A 19145-nucleotide genomic window follows, 5' to 3' on the forward strand; every position below is an offset into this window, starting at 1 on the left:
AGCCTGATATCACTCCGCTTCCATAAGCCGGATCCCCATAAACTACGCTCTAGCTCCTCCCACTGCCGTTTGTGGGTAACCCGGACGTGGAAGAACCTAGTCTGCGGAGGAAAAGGTAGATGTTAAATGGTAACTACGCGCGAGGTTCTGAGGATCCCTGGGAACAGGAAGGAGAAAAGAATACCAAAAGTGACAACAGTTTGCCAATCGCAGTCTTTAATCTGATAAAGCGGTTATCTCGTCTTGAGTCCCAGGTGCGGGTCAATCCCCATACACAGCCGCCGCCATTGCCTCGAGTCCTTGTGTCTGACTGTCTGTTCCTGCTGCTGTATGACACAGCATCTCGAGGCAAGGAAATAAGAAAACTGCCTCTGATCCAAGCAGAGAAGGTCAGTGAGAAGGTGGGCATCGCTTGCGGGTGGATGTGGGTATCAGAGGTGAACACTGGATACGCGACCTGGTGATGGGAGGCGGGCGGTGAGAAGGAGAGAGAGATGGGTAGTTGGAATGGCACACAACAATTAAAAAAAAATGATCTACCGTTTTCTAGCTTGATTTCCATACACTCGGTTAACCTCAGACCATGCTTGGGAAGAAAAAGGTTGCAGCTTCTAGCAGGAAAAAGGCAGACTAGATGAGGAAGAGAGGGCTACTTCCACAGGCGAGGACAGTTGTCTGGGGAGCCCTGAGAGGGAGAGAATGTAAAAAGAGGTTGTAAATGTTTGATAATCAAGGCTCTGGATTCGAAAAGGGTCTCATGTCTTGGTTACTGGTCTGACCATTAATAACCACGTCTTTCTCTCTGTCTTTTCATTTGTTCTTTGGGTGTGTATCATGCATTTTTATGTGTAGATCTGTTCCTAAGTTTGCAGCACTCCATGTTTCTGTAAAGATCTGTAGGGGACAGCAGACCTCAAGGGGAGAGGAGGAGGAAAAGAACATTGGCCTGGTTTTTACAGAGTGGGTAGTACTTGGGAGGCAGTACTTGGAGGTGGTAGATGGCTAAGATTAGAGTAGGCAGGAGTGTAAGGGAGCCTCCAGATCTCTCTGCCAGCTTTCCTAACATGTCCTCCTTTACCCGCATTATGTTGCAGAAAATGATAGGCTTTGGGAGAGAGGAAGGAAACATAGGAACCCAGATGAAATATGGAAATAAATACTTTTCATTTTTTCCCCAGCCTCCGTGGTTTGTCTAGGCATTTCGTCCCTACTAACACCACTCCTACTACCTTGTAGGGATGTTTGAGTTGTCTCTGTATAGGAATTGTCAGACTTTGAGAATAGAGCAGAGAGGCTTGGAGATTTAGGAGTGGGAGAAAAAGGGGAGATAGAAAATGTTTGCCAAACAGGTACCTGTATCCAGAAAGAATCTGTGCCCTAGGTGCTGGTCTCTACCAAAGACAGCCTCAACTCTCTCCTGTGTCTTAATTTATTGGTCTCTGTTTTTGTGAATCCCTGTAGGTAGATCTGTCCCCAGGTCTGTGGAACTGTCAGTTGTGAAGTTTTGTAAAATGGCCACCCAACTTAAAACTAGGAAATTACGAAGAAGAGAAAATTGCCCTGTATCTGTTAAGATTGGTGTAAAGGTACAGGGACAGGGGGGCAACTTCTACTAGAGAATTCCATCTCTTCTGTTTTGTCATTTTACCAATTATTTCCCATCTGCCCCACCCCCTGCTGCTGCTGATTTAGTTGGGAGTCTTGGTAAATTGTGGGGGTACAGAATACTAAGACCTGCCTTTCCCACTCTCCACTTGCTTGTCCTGCTCTCATGCTTGAATCTAGTCTAATCTGAACGAGGGACATTCTAGGGCAATCACTGGTGGGCAATAGGAAGGAGGAGGAGGAGTAGCCCTGAAACAAAGCAGTGGGGGAGAGGGGACTAGGAGGAGGGAAACACTAGACAAAGTGTATCTGGAAAGGCAAGAATAGGGGCCAGGGACCAAGGTCTATCACCAGGAGATCAGTTTCCACATTCTCCTGTTTGTTTATTTGTCCATAGGTCTGCCTGTAGATCTGCTGTAGGGCTTGTCACCATTGGAAGCAAGGTAAGGAGGAGAAAGTTACTCCAGATCAGTGCAGGTTGGTATGAGTGTGGGTATTGCCTGGGTAGACCTGTAGGATGGAGTAGTGGAGAGCTGGTTGTCTCCAGCAGGGGTCAAGAACCACTAAAGGGATTCCTCAGCTTCTCATCCAGTTTTCCTTCTCCTTATGCTCCTGTTTGGTGACTGGAAAGAAGGTTGATGGCACTTGGAAGTGTAGGGAGTGGGTGAAATGAAGGGAGAGAGAGTTTGCTAATTATCTACCTCTCTCACCTAGCACTGAATCTCCATATTCTCCTGTCTCCCTGTGCTGATCAGCATGAGGAGAAAAAAGTTGGAAGAGACTGAAAGCCCCATTTCCTTCCTCCACCCCTAGGTCCTACTTCAGTGGCAGATCTGGTGGCCTTGGAGTGGCTGAAGACCACCACCCTCCACAGGGCTGGGCCCATGCACAACCATCCTTCCCTACCTTGAGTGAGCTTCCTCTGCATGTTTTCTATATCACTGGCAGAGCCTGTAGTTGGAAAGGGGACAGAGTGACTACTGGACTTTGTGTGAAAACACCAACCGGGACAAAACTTCAGTCAAGGCTGAGACGGGTGGGGGTATATAACTTGTCCTTACCTTAAACTTGGAACATGGTTGACTCTGGGACAGAAGCAAGGGCTAGAGGAAAGGCTGAGGCTGGCCTGCAAGATGGAATCAGTGGTCCTGCTGCTGCTAGAGTGAATGGTAAAACCCAGGCCAAGGCAGTGGCTGAGGCAGAACTGAAAACAGAATCAGTGACCCAGGCCAAAGCTGGTGATGGAGCAATGACCAGGACACATACAGTGACCTACAGGGAGGCTATGGCTGTGACAAGGGAAGTGATCAAGGTGGAAGATACAACTAAGACTAGAGTCATGGTTCAGACTAAGACAAAACCCCTGGCAGAACGCAGTATAGTGCCACAAACCAAGTCAAGGGCCATGCCTATATCTAGGGTCAGTACTGTAACCAAGTCTGAAGTCAAGGTTGTTGCTGTCATTGAGGCAAATATTAAGTCCTATGCCAAGTCACATGATAAGGCCAATACTGGGTCCAGACCTGACAGAAGGGAAGAGGCCAGCATTGGGATGAAATCCAGTGATGAGGATGAAGAAAATATATGCTCCTGGTTCTGGACTGGAGAAGAGCCTAGTGTAGGGTCCTGGTTCTGGCCTGAAGAAGAGACCTCTCTTCAAGTTTATAAGCCCCTACCTAAGATCCAGGAAAAGCCCAAGCCCACACACAAACCCACACTTACTATAAAACAAAAGGTAATAGCATGGTCAAGGGCCAGGTATATTGTCCTAGTTCCAGTTGAGGGAGGGGAGCAATCCTTTCCTCCAGAAGGAAACTGGACCCTGGTTGAGACCTTGATTGAAACTCCTCTGGGGATTCGACCTTTGACCAAGATCCCACCTTATCATGGGCCTTATTACCAGACCTTAGCTGAGATCAAAAAACAGATTAGGCAAAGGGAAAAGTATGGGCCTAATCCGAAGGCCTGCCACTGCAAATCACGTGGCTTTAGTTTAGAGCCTAAAGAGTTTGATAAACTTGTTGCCCTCCTTAAGTTAACTAAGGATCCTTTCATTCATGAAATAGCTACAATGATAATGGGCATCAGTCCTGCTTATCCATTTACTCAAGATATAATTCATGATGTGGGTATTACTGTTATGATTGAAAACTTGGTCAATAATCCCAATGTTAAAGAACACCCTAGAGCTTTAAGTATGGTGGATGACAGCTCTGAGTCTTCCGAAGGACCAAAATCAGGGGAGTCATATATACATCAAGTTTGTAAAGGCATACTCTCTTGCCCCATGAACTCCCCTGTGCAGCTGGCTGGACTGAAATTACTAGGGCACTTGAGTGTAAAATTTGAAGATCACTATGTGATTACCAGTTATATTCCAGATTTCCTCACCTTGTTAAACAAGGGAAGTGTCAAAACCAAGTTTTATGTTTTAAAAGTATTTTCGTGTTTGTCTAAAAATCACGCCAATACAAGAGAATTGATCAGTGCCAAAGTACTATCATCATTGGTTGCACCCTTTAACAAGAATGAGTCAAAGGCCAATATTCTTAATATTATTGAAATATTTGAGAATATAAATTTTCAGTTCAAAACAAAGGCAAAGCTATTTACCAAGGAAAAGTTCACTAAATCTGAGCTTATTTCAATATTCCAGGAAGCAAAACAGTTTGGTCAGAAACTCCAAGACTTAGCAGAGCACAGTGATCCTGAAGTGAGAGATAAAGTCATACGATTAATACTCAAACTCTGAATACCCCTCTGTTCTCATAAAACCTCAAACAGTTTTTTGGAGTTGCAATATGAAATCAATGCATATTGTAATTATAAATTCAATACTTATGTTTTCCATGTTGATTGAGGGAGGCAATTTTATGGATACCAATTAATCTTGAGTTCCTGAACGTGTGCTGATTTTTATTGTGCTATATAATATAAATTGAGATATTTTTAGTATTTCTGCAGCGTGACCTGATAATGAATATTCATCCTGAGTAAGCTATACTTCTGTGCTTTATATTGATATAAGTGTATTCTTTTGAGATTTTATTTACATGTTGTTAATAAAGTTGCATGCTAAAACTGGTGAAAATATTGTCCTAGTTCTTCAGTTGAAATCTAGTCTGGGGGGATAAAGCACAGAGAGCATAAAGATGGTGAAGAACACTGCCTGTGTGTCTGTAGTGGGGCACAAACAAAACAAGTTCACATTGACAGATTATTTAGTTTCGACATACTTAAGAAGTAGAATCACTCTATGCAAGAAGACAGGACTGTGCTATTAGCTGTCTGTAGGCTCCTACTGATAGGGCTTCAAATGAGGAAAGAAGCCCTATCTGGGCAGCTCTGGGGAAGGGAGTAAGGAGGAAGGGAATACAGATGCTTTCATTGTAGTCTCAGTTCCAGAATTTGTGCTCAGCTTTTCACATAAAATGTCTCATCAGGATGCCTTGAAGCTTTTTAACCCCAAGAGTATTCCTGGTTCTCACCCCTATTCAGTAAGCCATGGACAGCTGCACAGGAAGTGTGGTTCTGAAGGGACCCAGCCCCACTGTACCTTCAACAGCTCCCTCCCTATCCAGGGGTATCAGATTTACTGCTTCATCTGGGATTCTTTTCCCCTGAAGTCCTGGGCCTCAGAGGAGAGTCTTTCTGGGGATTACCCACTGAAACTGCTTCATAGATAATCTCATCTGTCTCATCCTGGTGACTGTTTACTCCTTACCTTTGTTTTCTGGCCAATGTTTGGACTTGGTGATTTGTACCACAGTTGGTAGCAGCCCCTTTTTGTGCTGATTCTTTCTGGTCAGAGCTCAGCTCTATGTATGGCATAGCCACAGGATACCAAATTCCTTTAGAAGTGTGTAGTTAGGAAGAAATTAATTCCCATAAAACCCACTGTTCTGTCTATTTGCATAGTTTATAGAGCTGAAGCCATGTTGTCTATACTAAGCTTGTCCTGTTTATTCTTAACAAAAGCTAGGTTCTCTGCAAGGGTTTGTGGAATAGAATGACAATGTATAGTTTAGGATTTTGGGGTCACCTCTGCCTCTCCTACCCCCTGCCTCTTTTACTGTTAATTTACTGCCCAGAACTGGGAAATATAAATATTAGGATCAGTATACAAATGGTCTTTCTGTTGACCTTCCTCTCCTAACTTTTTATGCATTTAGGGGGAGGTCTAAAGTGGAAAATCTCAATATGGTGTAATGGATCCCTACTTTTAATAGCTATCTCTAGTTTAATTTCTACTAGGATCAGTTGTGAATCTATTGTGGTACATCTAAAAGTTTAAATGAAGCACAGTTAGCTACACTTGTGCATTAAGGGAAGCAAGGTAGTTTTTTTGCAATGTGAAACTTCAATTTAGATGATTTTTGAAGTTCTTTATAACATTTTTTAATCCACAGAACTCCTGTAGCCTGTAATACCAGCTGTGGGTACTACTCTCAGTGTTGGAGATCATCAAAATACAATTGGACCAGACCCTTTGGAAATAATTCTGTGTCTCAAATGCCCTGTGGAGCACACACTTAATCAGTTGATGGCTATGGAATTTTCCAACATCAGCTAAAGAGAAGGGTGAGTGTGGGGTGTGTATGTATTTGTGTCAAAGCACAAAGTTGATGGTCTCTCCTTGGATGGGAATTGTGGGATGCGAAGTCATCTCCTAGATTGTTCATGAGGTGTCATCTGTTGATGGACACTTAGGTTATTTCCATCTTTTGGCTCTTATGAATATTGCTGCAGTGAACATTGGAGTACAAGTATCTGTTTGAGTCCCTGATTTAAATTCTTTTGGGTATATACCTAGACGTGGAATTCCTGGGTTGTATGATTTGTTTAGCTTTTTGAGGAATTACCAGCTGTTTTCCACGGTGCCTGTACCATTTTACATTCCCGCCAGCAATATGCAAGGGTTCCAATTTATCCACATTCTTGCTGACACTTGTTGTTTTCCATTATTATTTAAATAGCCATCTTAGGAGGCGTGAAGTAGTATATCATTGTGGTTTTAATTTGCATTTCCCAAAAGTCTTATGATGTTGAGCATCTTTTCGTGTGCTTATTGGCCATTTGCGTATATTTTTTAGAGAATGTATGTTTAAGTTCTTTGCTCATTTTTAATTGTGTTTTTGGTTATTGTTGCATTATAGGAGTTTTAAAATACATATATTCTGGATACATGCCCCTAATTAGCTATATGATTTGCAAATATTTTCTCCTGTTCTGTAGATTTTTTCACTTTTGATGATGTCATTTGATGTGCAAAAGTTTTTAATTTCAATGAAGCCCAATTTATCTATTTTTTTCTTTTGTTGCTGGTGCTTTTGGTGTCATATCTAAGAATCCATCACCAAATTCAAGGTCACAAAGATACCCCTATGTTTTCTTCTAAAAGTGGTATAGTTTTAAACATCAGAGTAATTAGTGTTTCTGTCACCTCAAACATTTATCATTTCTTTGTTTTGGGAACATTCAAAATCTTTTCTCGCTATTTGAAAATATACAATTATTTATTGTTAACTGTAGTCACCCTACATTGCCATGTAGATCATTAGAACTTATTCCTCCTATCTTGCTGTAATTTTGTATCTGTTAACCAACCTTTCCCTCCCCATTCCTTTCCCTATATTCTCTTAACTTTTAATTGAAAAAAAAAACCACAATAACTTTTGCACCGTCCTAATAGTAACCACTATTCTACACTCTACTTCTATGAGATGAGCTTTTTTAGCTTCCACATGTGAATGATAATATGTGGTATTTATCTTTCTGTGCCTGGCTTATTTCATATAATGTCCTCCAGGTTCATCCATGTTTCCACCAATGACAGGATTTCTTTCATTGTTATGGCTGAATAGTGGTCTGTTGTGTATATATACCACATTTTTTTATCCTTGCATCTGTTTATGGATACTTATATTGATTCCATATCTTGGCTATTGTGAATAGTGCTGTGATAAACATGAGAGTGCAGATGTCTCTTTGATATACTGATATCCTTTCTTTTTGATACATACCCAGCAGTAAGATTGCTGGATCATATGATAGTTCTATTTTTAGTTTATTGACAAATCTCCATGCTGTTTTTCATAATGGCTGTACTAATTTACATTCCCACCTACAATGTATAAGAGTTCCATTCTCTCTGCATCCATCCCAGCATTTGTTATTTTTTTTGTCTTTTTGACAATAGCCATTCTAACTGGGGTGTGATGATATCTCATTGTGGTTTTGATTTGCATTTCCCTGATGATTAGTGATGTTGAGTGTTTTTTCATATAATTTTTGGCCACTTGTATGTCTTCTTTTGAGAAATGCCTATTCAGATCATTTGCCAATTTTTAAATTGAATTATTCGTGTTTTTGTTGTTTAGTTGTTTGAGCTCCTTGTATAGTCGTGTTCTATACAATGTTTCAGTCAATGATGGACTGCGTGTATGACAGTGGTCCCATAAGAATATAATACCAAATTTTTGCTGTACCTTTTATATGATTAGATACATGAATACTTACCACTGTCTTACAATTGCCTGCATTATTCAATACAATAACATTCTATACAGGTGAGTAGCCTAGGAGCAATAGGCTATACTACGCAGCCTAGGTATGTAGTAGGCTATACCATCTAGGTATTTGTAAGTAGTACTTTTCTTCTTCTAAGTAGAAGAGCTTTTTTGCCCTTCTTCTTTTAGAAGATCTTAAGAAAATCTGAATCTGTGATAGTCTTACAATGGTGAAAATGTCTAAGGACACATTTCTCAGAATGTATCCACATGGTTAAGCAATACATGACTATATATTCTGGATATTAGTCCCTTGTCAGATGAATAGTTTGCAAATATTTTCTCCCATTCTGTAGATTATCTCTTCGCTCTCTGATTGTTTCTTTTGCTGTGCAGAAGCTTTTTAGTTTGATATAATCCCATTTGTCTACTTTTGCTATTTCGCCTGTGCTTTTGAGGTCTTATCCATAAAATCATTGCCCAGACCAATGTATTTCTCCTATGTTTTCTTTTTCTAGTAGTTTCATAGTTACATTTAGGTCTATAATCCATTTTGAGTTGTGCTAGGAAACCTGGATATCCATATACAGATGAATGAAACTAGACCTCTCTATCTCATCAAGTACTGCAGAATTTTGATTACAGTAGTTTTATAGTACATTTTGAAATCAGGAAGTGTATGTGCTCCAACTTTGTTCTTCTGCTTCAAGATTGTTTTTGTTATTCTGAGTCCCTTTCCATTCCATGTCAATTTTAGAGTCAGCTTTTCCATTTATACAAAAAAGTCTTTGGAATTTTCACATTGAAATTTTGCTTGGGGGTATTGCCCTCTTTATAATATTTAGTTTCCAAACTATAAAGACATAATGCCCTTCCATTTATTTTGATCTTTAACTTCTTTTAGCAATAGTTTATAGTTTTAGGTATGTAAGTTGTTCATCTCCTTAGTTAAATTTATTCCTGGGTATTTCATTCTTTTATATGCTATTGTAAATGGAATTATTTTCTTTCTTTTTCATATTGTTCATTGCTGGTATATAGAAACATAACTGATATGTGTGTGTTGATTTTGTCACTTGCAACTTTGCTGAATTTATTCACTCTAGTAGTTTTTTTGTGGATTCTTTTGAAATTTCTATCTATAGGGTCATGTCATCCATGATAGAAATACTTTATCTTCCTTTTTCTTATATGGTTACCACATATTTCTTTTTCCGGTCTAGTTGCTCTGGCTGTAACTTGAATAACAGTGCAGAAAACGGGCATGCTTGTCCTGTTGCTGATCTTCCCAGTGAAAGCTTTCAGTCTTTTACTATTGAATATGACATTAGCCGTGGGATTTTCATAAATGTCTTTTATCATGGTAAGGAAGTTCCTTTCTGTGCCTAACTTTATGAGTGTTTTTTTAAAGGATATCAGGTTTTATCAAATATCTTTTTTGTATCAACAGAGATGATCATGCGCAGATTTTTTTGTTCTATTCAACTGGTATATTACATTGTTTGACTCTCTCATGTTGACCACCCTTGCATTTCTAGGATAAATCCCACTTGGTCATGGTATATAATCTTTTTAATATGCTGTTGGATTTGTTGTGCTGGGATTTTGTTGATAATTTTTGCATCTATATTCATAAGGGATATTGGTACGTAATGTTTCCTTGTGATGTCTTCATCTGGTTTTGGTATCAGAGTAATGTTGGCTCCGTAGAATTAGTTAGAAGATATTCCCCCTTCTACTTTTTAGAAGAGCTTGAGAAGGATTGTTGTTGACTCTTCTTTATGTTTGTTGGAATTGTCTAGTGAAACCGTCTGGTCCTGGAATTCTCTTTTTGGGGAAGTTTTTGATTACTGGTCTAATTTCCTCACTCTTTATGGGTCAGTTGAGATTTTCTATTCAGTTCAGTGTCTTTTCTATTCAGATTTGGAGTCCGTTTGTATAATTTACACATGTATTTAAGAATTTGTTCTCATTGTTCAATTCCCACCTATGAGTGAGAATATGCGGTGTTTGGTTTTTTGTTCTTGGGATAGTTTACTGAGAATGATGATTTCCAATTTCATCCATGTCCCTACAAAGGACGTGAACTCATCATTTTTTATGGCTGCATAGTATTCCATGGTGTATATGTGCCACATTTTCTTAATCCAGTCTATCATTGTTGGACATTTGGGTTGGTTCCAAGTCTTTGCTATTGTGAATAATGCCGCAATAAACATACGTGTGCATGTGTCTTAGGGGAACATCACACTCTGGGGACTGTTGTGGGGTGGGGGGAGGGGGGAGTGATAGCATTGGGAGATATACCTAATGCTAGATGACGAGTTGGTGGGTGCAGTGCACCAGCATGGCACATGTATACATATGTAACTTACCTGCACATTGCGCACATGTACCATAAAACCTAAAGTATAATAATAATAATAATAATAATAAAAGAAAAAAAAAAGAATTTGTTGATTTCATCTAAGTTATCTAATTTGTTGGTGTATAAATGTTCATTGTGTACTTTTAATCTTTTAAAATTTCTGTGTGGCTGGTAATAATGTTCCCCCTTTCTGGTTTTAGATATTTGTGTCTTCTTTTTTTGTCTCTAGCTGAAAGATTGTCAATTTTCTTTATCTTTTTGAAGAACCAACTTTTGGTTTCATTGGTTCTCTCTACTGTTTTTCCATTCTCTATTTTGTTTATTTCTACTCGAATCTTTATTATTTCCTTCCTTCAGTTAGCTATGGGTTTCGTTTGCTCTTCTTTTTCTAGTTCCTCAAGGTGTAAAGTTAGGTAATTGATTTGAGATCTTTCTTATTTTTTAATGTAGGTGTTTATAGTATAAACTTCTCTCTGACCACTGCTTTTGCTGCATCCCATAAGTTTAGTTATGCTGTTTTTGTTTTTATTCATTTCTGAGTATTTTCTGATTTTCCTTGTGATTTCTTCTTTGACCCATTGGTTATTTAAGAGTGTGTTGTTTAATCTCCATATATATGTGAATTTTTTATTTTTCTTTCTGGCATTGATTCCTAGCTTCATCCATTGTCAATGAAGATATTTCACATGATATCAGTCTTACAGAGTTCATTGAGACTTATTTTAGAAGAATGTGTTTTTGCTGTTGTTTGGTGCAGAGTTCTATATATGTCTGTTAGGTCTAGTTGATGTATACCACTGTTCAAGTCCTGTATCTCTTTATTGATCTTGAGTCTAGATGCTCTGTTCATTATTAAGTATGGGGTTTGAAGTTTCCTACTATTATTATAAAACTGTATTTTTTCTCTTCAGTTCTGTCAGTGTTTGCTTCTTCTTAGGGACTTTCGCTTTCCTACTTATTTACATTCTCCTGTATTTTAACCCCACTATTTTTATAGGTTTCCCCATATCTGCATGGAACATATAATCATTTTTCCCTTGGGAGGAAAAAAATCCTTTTCCTAACACTAAACTCACACTTTTCCAGCTATCTTTCTCTCCACCCTTTCAGAATAATGAAGTTTTCCGCATTTGTTGTCTCTGCTTTCTCATTTCTTACTCAGTCCTCACACAATTGCAATCTAGTTTCTTTCTCCACTACTCAACTAAAACTCTGCCTCAGTGTCACCAAAGCCTCCATATTCCCTAAAGAAAAGCAATTTAAATTTTTTAAAATTTTATTTATACATGCTGTTATGGAATAATAATGTTTTTTTCCCCCACTTTTGATGTATCCTTACATGTAGTGGGATCTTTATTAGAATAACATCTCTGGCTTTTCTGTGTCCCCACCCTTACTCATTCTTACCCTTCTCTCTTCCCTTTCTTGTTCCACAGAGGGTTGTGTCCTTCTTTGCGGTGTCTTGGGTCATAGGCATTTTTTTGTTTTAGTGGACACTAGAAATCTCCTTACAAAGGGATTATATCATCTTATGCTTCCTCAGTATATCAAAGCTCCTCATTCCTCACACACTCACCAGCAGTACTATCTGCATATTTAAACATATCTACCAATCTGATGATGAAAATGGTATCTCTTCCTTTTATGTTTTTACTAATGTTGAAGACAATAAATAAGCTCTCTAAACTCACAGAAAAGAATCAAATTGGAAATACAAATTAAAATAAAATACAAATACAAATACAAATACAAATCAATTTACAAATCTAATAAGCAAAATGCTTATTAGAAAGATTTTGGAGGCTGAAGAATTGTCTGAAGAGAAAAGCATTTTTTCTTTGCCTGAACTTAATATTCAAAATTCCTGATATGCAAATAGAAGTCATCTCATAGCACTAACAAACTTGAGTTTACTATTATGTGACCTTTTATTCTTTTAGCTGTTTCAAATATGTTGAGACACTTCAGATAATTATAAGTTATTGATAATTAGCATGATAATAAATAATGATTCAAAACTATATTAGATGATATAATTCAACACTAAGATTACTAAGCTCTTCTTGAAGGAAGTTTCTATTCAAAATGTATAAAAGCTTAAATCATCTTGGTGGTGGTAAGAACAGTTTAGACAATCATCTTTGTACTATGTAAAATAAAATCTGACAGTTTATTTTCTAAAATATACTTAACACATTTTTATTAATGTTCATTCACAACTAATGGTGTCTTCTTTTTTTTTTTTTTTTTTTTTTTTTAGATGGAGCCTTGCTCTGTCGCCCAGGCTGGAATGCAGTGGTGTGATCTCGGCTCACTGCAACTTCTGCCTCTTGGGTTCAAGCGATTTTCCTGCCTCAGCCTCCAGAGTAGCTGGGACTACAGGCGCACGCCACCACGCCCGGCTAATTTTTGTATTTTTCACAGAGATAGGGGCTCACCATATTGGTCAGGCTGGTCTTGAACTCCTGACCTTGTGATCCACCCACCTCAGCCTCCCAAAGTGCTGGGATTACAGGCAAGAGCCACCATGCCTGGCAGTGTCTTCTTATTACTGACCTAGTTGAATACCCGAAGTTGTGGGAACAGGCTCTGTAAAGTATGAAATTCCATTTTCTTAGCTGAGAATTTTTTTTCTCTCTAAGGTGATACTTACAGGATTTTCAAACATGTCTAGATCTCATTGATGTTAATGTTTTTTGGGGAATTGATTTATTTACCAGAGAAGAAAGTTAGGCACACTGAAATATATGATCCAAAATGAAAAGTGAGAAAATGGTTGTATGTGCAAACATATGATCTGATCTCCTATGTTAGAACTCCATTCTGTGCTACAGCAAATCCCATAATCTGATTGCACTAAAGTGACCCTAAGCAGTATATATGTTTAATGAAGAATTCTATGTCAATATTGTTTGTTCTCTAGCGGGGATTTATTTCATTGAGATAACATAATTGAAGTAATTTTATGCTCTTCAAAGCACCTTAGATGATAAACCCTAGCCCAGGGCTGAAGATTTATCCCTCAGTGAGACAATGACCAAGTACACAAAAAGCTTGTGCTTCTAGAGCAGGCCTCTCTATCACCTTTGAATTCCTTAAACAGATAATAATTTATTTTGAGTCAAAAGTTTTGAATATCACCCCTTGGTGTGTAAATCCCAAGTGGATAAGAAGCAAGAGAAAATGGCTCAAAGGTTTTGCCTTTTTGAGACTCCTGTTAATGTGCTTTTTCTAGTATACCAAAAATAATGGTATTTAATATTTAAATAACTTTATCAATCAGTAAAAAGACCAATAACACAATTAAAAACTAGGCAAAGGACTTTAATAGACATATATCCAAAGAAGATATACAAACGGCCAACAAGCACATGAAGAGATGCTCAACATTATTGGTCTTTAAAGAAATGCAAGTCAAAACCATAGCTACACCACTCCACACTAGTATGTCTATAATTTTTTAATGGAACCTAAGTATTGGCAAGGATGTGGAGAAATTGGAACTCTTATACATTGCTTGTGGGAATATAAAATGGTACAGCCACTGTGGAAAATAATTCGATAGTTTTTCTAGTGTATCACTTTCATTCACTTCTCGTTTCTCCTTTTTTTTTGTATTTTTTTCCATTGTTTTTCTTAGTGGTTACTCTGGGTATTACAATTAATATCTTAACTATACAACATCCAAGTTTAAATTAATACCAACTTAGTTTCAATGATATGAAAATTCTGCTCCTTTATACTTCCATCTCCCTCTTTATGTTATTATTGTCACAAATTCGATCTTTATATACTGTGTGCCTATTAACAGATTTATAATTATAGTTTTATGCATTTGGCTTTTAAAACATATAGGGAAAAAAACAGAAGTCAAACACCAAAAATGCAATAATACTGGCTTTTTGAAAAACTGACTTTATATTTTATAGTAGTTTTAGGTTTACAGAAAAATTGGGCAGAAAGTACATACAGAGAGCTCCCATATATTACTTTTCTCCCATATCCCACCTCTGCCACCCGGTGCCCACAGGTTCCCATATTATTAGCATCTTGTATTAGTATGGTACTTTTTTTTCAAACGATAAATGAATACTGATACATTATTATCAACTAAAGTCCCTAGTATACTTTAAGGTCTACCCATAAGTTGTACATTTCATTTTTTTTAAACATTATAGTAAAATACACATGACATGAAATTTGCCATTTTAACCACTTTTAACTGTCCAATTTGGTGGTGTTAAGTGCAATCACATTGCTGTGCAACTGTCACCACTATTGATCTCCAGAACTTTTGCATCATTTCAAATTAAAATTATACATATTAAAAAATATCTCCTTGTTATTCCCTCCCATCAGCCCCTGGGAAGCACTAACCTACTTTCTTTCTCTGCTAAGTCTTTCATGCATTTTGAGTTAATTTTTGTATATTGAGTAAGGTAAGGTCCAACTTTTTTTTTTTTTTTTTGCATATGGTTATCGAGTTGTCCCAGCAACATTTTTTGAAAACACTGTTCTTCTCCCACTAAATAGTCTTGGTACCTTTGTCAAAAATCATTTGAACATATTCTTGAGGGTTTATTTCTGGGCTCTCTATTCTATTCCATTGGTTTATATGTCTGTCTTTATTCAAGTACCATACTATTTAGATTACTTTAGTTATATATAGTAAGTTTTGAAATCAGGAGGCATTAGTCCTCCGACTTTGTTCTTCTTTTCCAAGGCTGTTTTATCTATTCATTGTCCCTTGAGATTCCATATGAATTTTAGGATAGTATTTTCTATTTGTGCAAAACACATCATTGGGATTCTAATAGGAATTACATGGAAGCTTATAGATTGCTTTGGATTGTATTGAAAACAGCATTAAGTCTTCTGATCGATTAAATAGGATATCTTTTCTGGTTTTCAGTGTGTAAGTCTTTGGCTTCCTTAGTTAAGCATATTTCTAAGTATTTTATTTTTTTGATTCTATTGTAAATGAAATAGTTTTTTGGCCGGATGCGGTGGCTCAGCCTGTAATCCCAGCACTTTGGGAGGCCGAGGCGGGCGGATCATGAGGTCAGGAGATCGAGACCATCCTAGCTAACACGGTGAAACCCCGTCTCTACTAAAAATACAAAAAATTAGCCGGGCGTGGTGGTAGGTGCCTGTAGTCCCAGCTACTTGGGAGGCTGAGGCAGGAGAATGGTGTGAACCCAGGAGATGGAGCTTGCAGTGAGCCAAGATTGCGCCACTGCACTCCAGCCTGGGTGACAGAGCAAGACTCCGTCTCAAAAATAAAAAAAAAAAAGAAATAGTTTTTTTTTTTAATTTCCCTATCAGATTGTACCATTGTTAGTATACAAAATACACCACATTTTTGTTGATTTTGTATCCTTCACTTTTGCTGAAATTGTTTATTAGCTTTAACCATTTCTGGGGAAAATCTTTGGGGTTTTCTATATGTATAATCATGCCATCTGTAAATATAGATACTTTTATTTTTTTCCATTCCAACTTATATACCTTTTATTTCTTTTTTTTAATTTTATTATTATTATACTTTAAGTTTTAGGGTACATGCACACAATGTGCAGGTTTGTTACATATGTATACATGTGCCATGTTGGTGTGCTGCACCCATTAACTCATCATTTAGCGTTAGGTATATCTCCTAATGCTATCCCTCCCCCCTCCCCCCACCCCACAGCAGTCCCCGGAGTGTGATGTTCCCCTTCTTGTGTCCATGTGTTCTCATTGTTCAATTCCCACCTATGAGTGAGAACATGCGGTGTTTGGTTTTTTGTCCTTGTGATAGTTTGCTGAGAATGTATTTATTTCTTTTTTTTTTTTTTTTTGGACTAATTGCTTTGGCTAGAACTTTAAATACTATGTTGAATAGAAGTGGAAAAATGGACTTCTTGTCTTGTTGCTGATATTATGGGAAAAGCTTTCAGTCTTTCACCATTGAATATGTTGTTAGCTGGGGGCTTTTCATGTATGTCCTTTGTTTTGTTGAGGAGTTGAGGAGGTTTCCTTTTATTCCTAGGTTGTTGAGTGTTATTTTTTTCATGAAGGATTGTTGAATTTTTCTAAAATGCTATTTCTACATGAATTGAGATGATGATGTGTTTTTTTTCTCTTAATTCTGTTAATAGGGTATAGTATATTGTTTGATTTTTGTATGTTGAACCATCCTTACATTCCAGGCATAAGTCCCTCTTGGTCCTTGATATGGTTTGGCTCTGTGTCCTCACCCAAATCTCTTCTCGAATTGTAATCTCCATGTGTGGAGGAAGGCACCTGTAATCCTCACCTGTTGAGGAAGGGAAGTGATTGGATTATGGGGGTGGTTTCCCCCATGTGGTTCTCATAATAGTGAGTGAATTGTCACAAGATCTAATGGTTTTATAAATGATAGTTTTCCCTGCATGCTCTCTCTCACCTGCTGCCATGTACGATGTGCCTGCCTCTCCTACTGCCATGATTGAAAGTTTCCTGAGGCCTCCCCAGGCATGCAGAACTGTGAGTCAATTAAACCTTTTTCCTTTATAAATTACCCAGTCTCAGGTAGTATATTTATAGCAGTGTGAGAATGGACTAGTACAGTAAATTGGTACCATAGAGAGTGGGGCAGTGCTATAAAGATACTTGAAAATGCAGAGGGAACTTTGGAACTGGCTAATGGGCATAGTTGGAACAGTTTGGAGGGCTCAGAAGACAACAGAAAGATGTAGGAAAGTTTGAAACTTCCTAGAGACCTGTTGAATGGTTTTGACCAAAATGCTGATACTGATATGGACAATGAAGTCCAGGCTGAAGTGGTCTCAGATGGAGATGAGAAAATTCTTGGGAGCCGGAGCAAAGATCAATCTTGCTATGCTTTAGCAAAGAGACTGGCAGCATTTTGCCCTTGCCCTAGAGATCTGTAGAACTTTGAACTTTAGAGACATGATCTGAAATTGGAATTTATGTTTAAAAGGGAAGTAGAGCATAAAAGTTTGGAAAATTTGCAGGCTGATGATGCAATAGAAAAGAAAAACCCGTTTTCTTGGAAGAAATTCAAGCTGGCTGAGGGAATTTGCATAAGTAACGAGGAGCCAAATGGTAATCACCAAAACAATTGGGAAAATATCTCCAGGGTATGTAAGAGATCTTGGTATCAGCCCCTCCCATCACAGGCCTGGAGGCCTAGGAGGGAAAAATGGGCTGGGCTCAGGGCATCCCTGCTCTGTGCAGCCTCAGAACTTGGTGCCCTGTGTCCTAGCTACTTCAACTCCAGCTGTGGCTAAAAGGGGCCAAGGTATAGCTCAGGCTGTTGCTTCAGAGGATGCAAGCCCCAAGCCTTGGTGGCTTTCACATGGTGTTGGGCCTGTGGGTGCACAGAAGTCAAGAATTGCAGTTTGGGAACCTCTGCCTAGATTTCAGAGGATGTATGGAAATGCCTGGATGTCTAAGGAAAAGTCTGCTGGAGGGGTGGAACCCTCATGGATAGCCTCTGCTAGGGCAGTGTGGAAGGGAAATGTGGGGTTGGAGCCCACATAGTCCCCACTGGGGTACTGCCTTACAGAGCTGTGAGGAGAGGGCCACCATCCTCCAGACCCCAGAATGGTAGATCCACTGACACCTTATACTGTGCACCTGGAAAAGTCACAGACACTCAACAACCAGCCTGTGAAAGCAGCTGGGAGTGGGGCTGTACTCTGCAAAGCCACAGGGTCAGAGCTGCCCAGGGCCGTTGGAGCCCACCTCTTGCATCAGCATAACCCAGGTGTGAGACATTAAGTCAAAGGAGATCGTTTTGGAGCTTTAAGATTTAATTACTGCCCTGCCGGATTTCGGACTTGGATGGGGCCTGTAGCCCCTTCGTTTTGGCCAATTTCTCCCCTTTGGAACAGGAGCATTTACCCAATGCCTATACCTCCATTGTATCTAGGAAGTAACTAACTTACTTTTGATTTTAAAGGCTCATTGACAGAAGGGTCTTGCCTTGTCTCAAATGAGACTTTGGACTGTGGACTTCTGAGTTAATGCCTAAATGAGTTAAGACTTTGGGGGACTGTTGTGAAGACATGATTGTGTTTTGAAGTGTGAAAAGTCATGAGATTTAGGAGGGGTTGGGATGGAATGGTATGGTTTGGCTCTGTGTCCCCACCCAAATGTCATCTCAAATTGTAATCCCCAGGTGTTGAGGGAGGGACCTGTAATCCCCACCTGTTGAGGGAGGGAAGTGATTGGATTATGGGGGTGGTTCCCCCATGCTGTTCTCATAATAGTGAGTGAATTCTCACAAGATCTGATGGTTTTATAAATGGTGGTTTTTCCTGCACTCTCCCTCTCACCTGCTGCCATGTGAGATGTGCTTGCTTCCCCTACCACCATGATTGTAAGTTTCCTAAGGCCTCCCCAGCCATGCAGAGCTGTGAGTCAATTAAACGTCTTTCCTTTATAAATTACCCAGTCTCAGGTAGTATCTTTATAGCAGTGTGAGAACGGACTAATGCAGCCATGGAGTATAATTTTTCAAATATGTTGCTGAATTTGGTTTGCTAGTATTTTCTTGAGAATTTTGCATAAGTATTCATAATGAATATTGGTTTATGGTTGTTAGTTTTTTCTTATAGTACCTTTGACTTTGGTACCAAGCTAATAGGAAGTAGCCCCTCTTCTTTCATTATTTT

The 19145-nt window shown here is 38.7% G+C and overlaps 2 protein-coding genes across 5 annotated transcripts in view; both read left to right on the forward strand.

Moving 5' to 3' along the window:
• Window positions 1–90: 90 nt before the first annotated feature.
• On the forward strand, window positions 91–4696 carry ARMCX5 (armadillo repeat containing X-linked 5). The gene is given in 3 exon segments (NM_001131601.1): window positions 91–389; window positions 2003–2048; window positions 2419–4696. A coding segment is annotated over 1 exon segment (1677 nt). The 5' UTR covers window positions 91–389; window positions 2003–2048; window positions 2419–2680; the 3' UTR covers window positions 4358–4696.
• A 1367-nt stretch (window positions 4697–6063) lies between these two features.
• Window positions 6064–19145, forward strand: part of GPRASP1 (G protein-coupled receptor associated sorting protein 1) — a 315299-nt gene continuing 302217 nt past the window's right edge. Inside the window, exon 1 of one of the 4 annotated variants that reach the window (XM_054544888.2) lies at window positions 6064–6186. The gene's annotated coding sequence lies outside the window, so the exon portion shown is untranslated. The remainder of the gene's footprint in view (window positions 6187–19145) is intronic. The other 3 variants (XM_054544887.1, XM_054544889.1, XM_054544880.1) reach the window with 3 other exon arrangements.

This window comes from Pongo abelii, chromosome X (genome assembly GCF_028885655.2).
Source record: "Pongo abelii isolate AG06213 chromosome X, NHGRI_mPonAbe1-v2.0_pri, whole genome shotgun sequence".
Classification (NCBI taxonomy): domain Eukaryota; kingdom Metazoa; phylum Chordata; class Mammalia; order Primates; family Hominidae; genus Pongo; species Pongo abelii.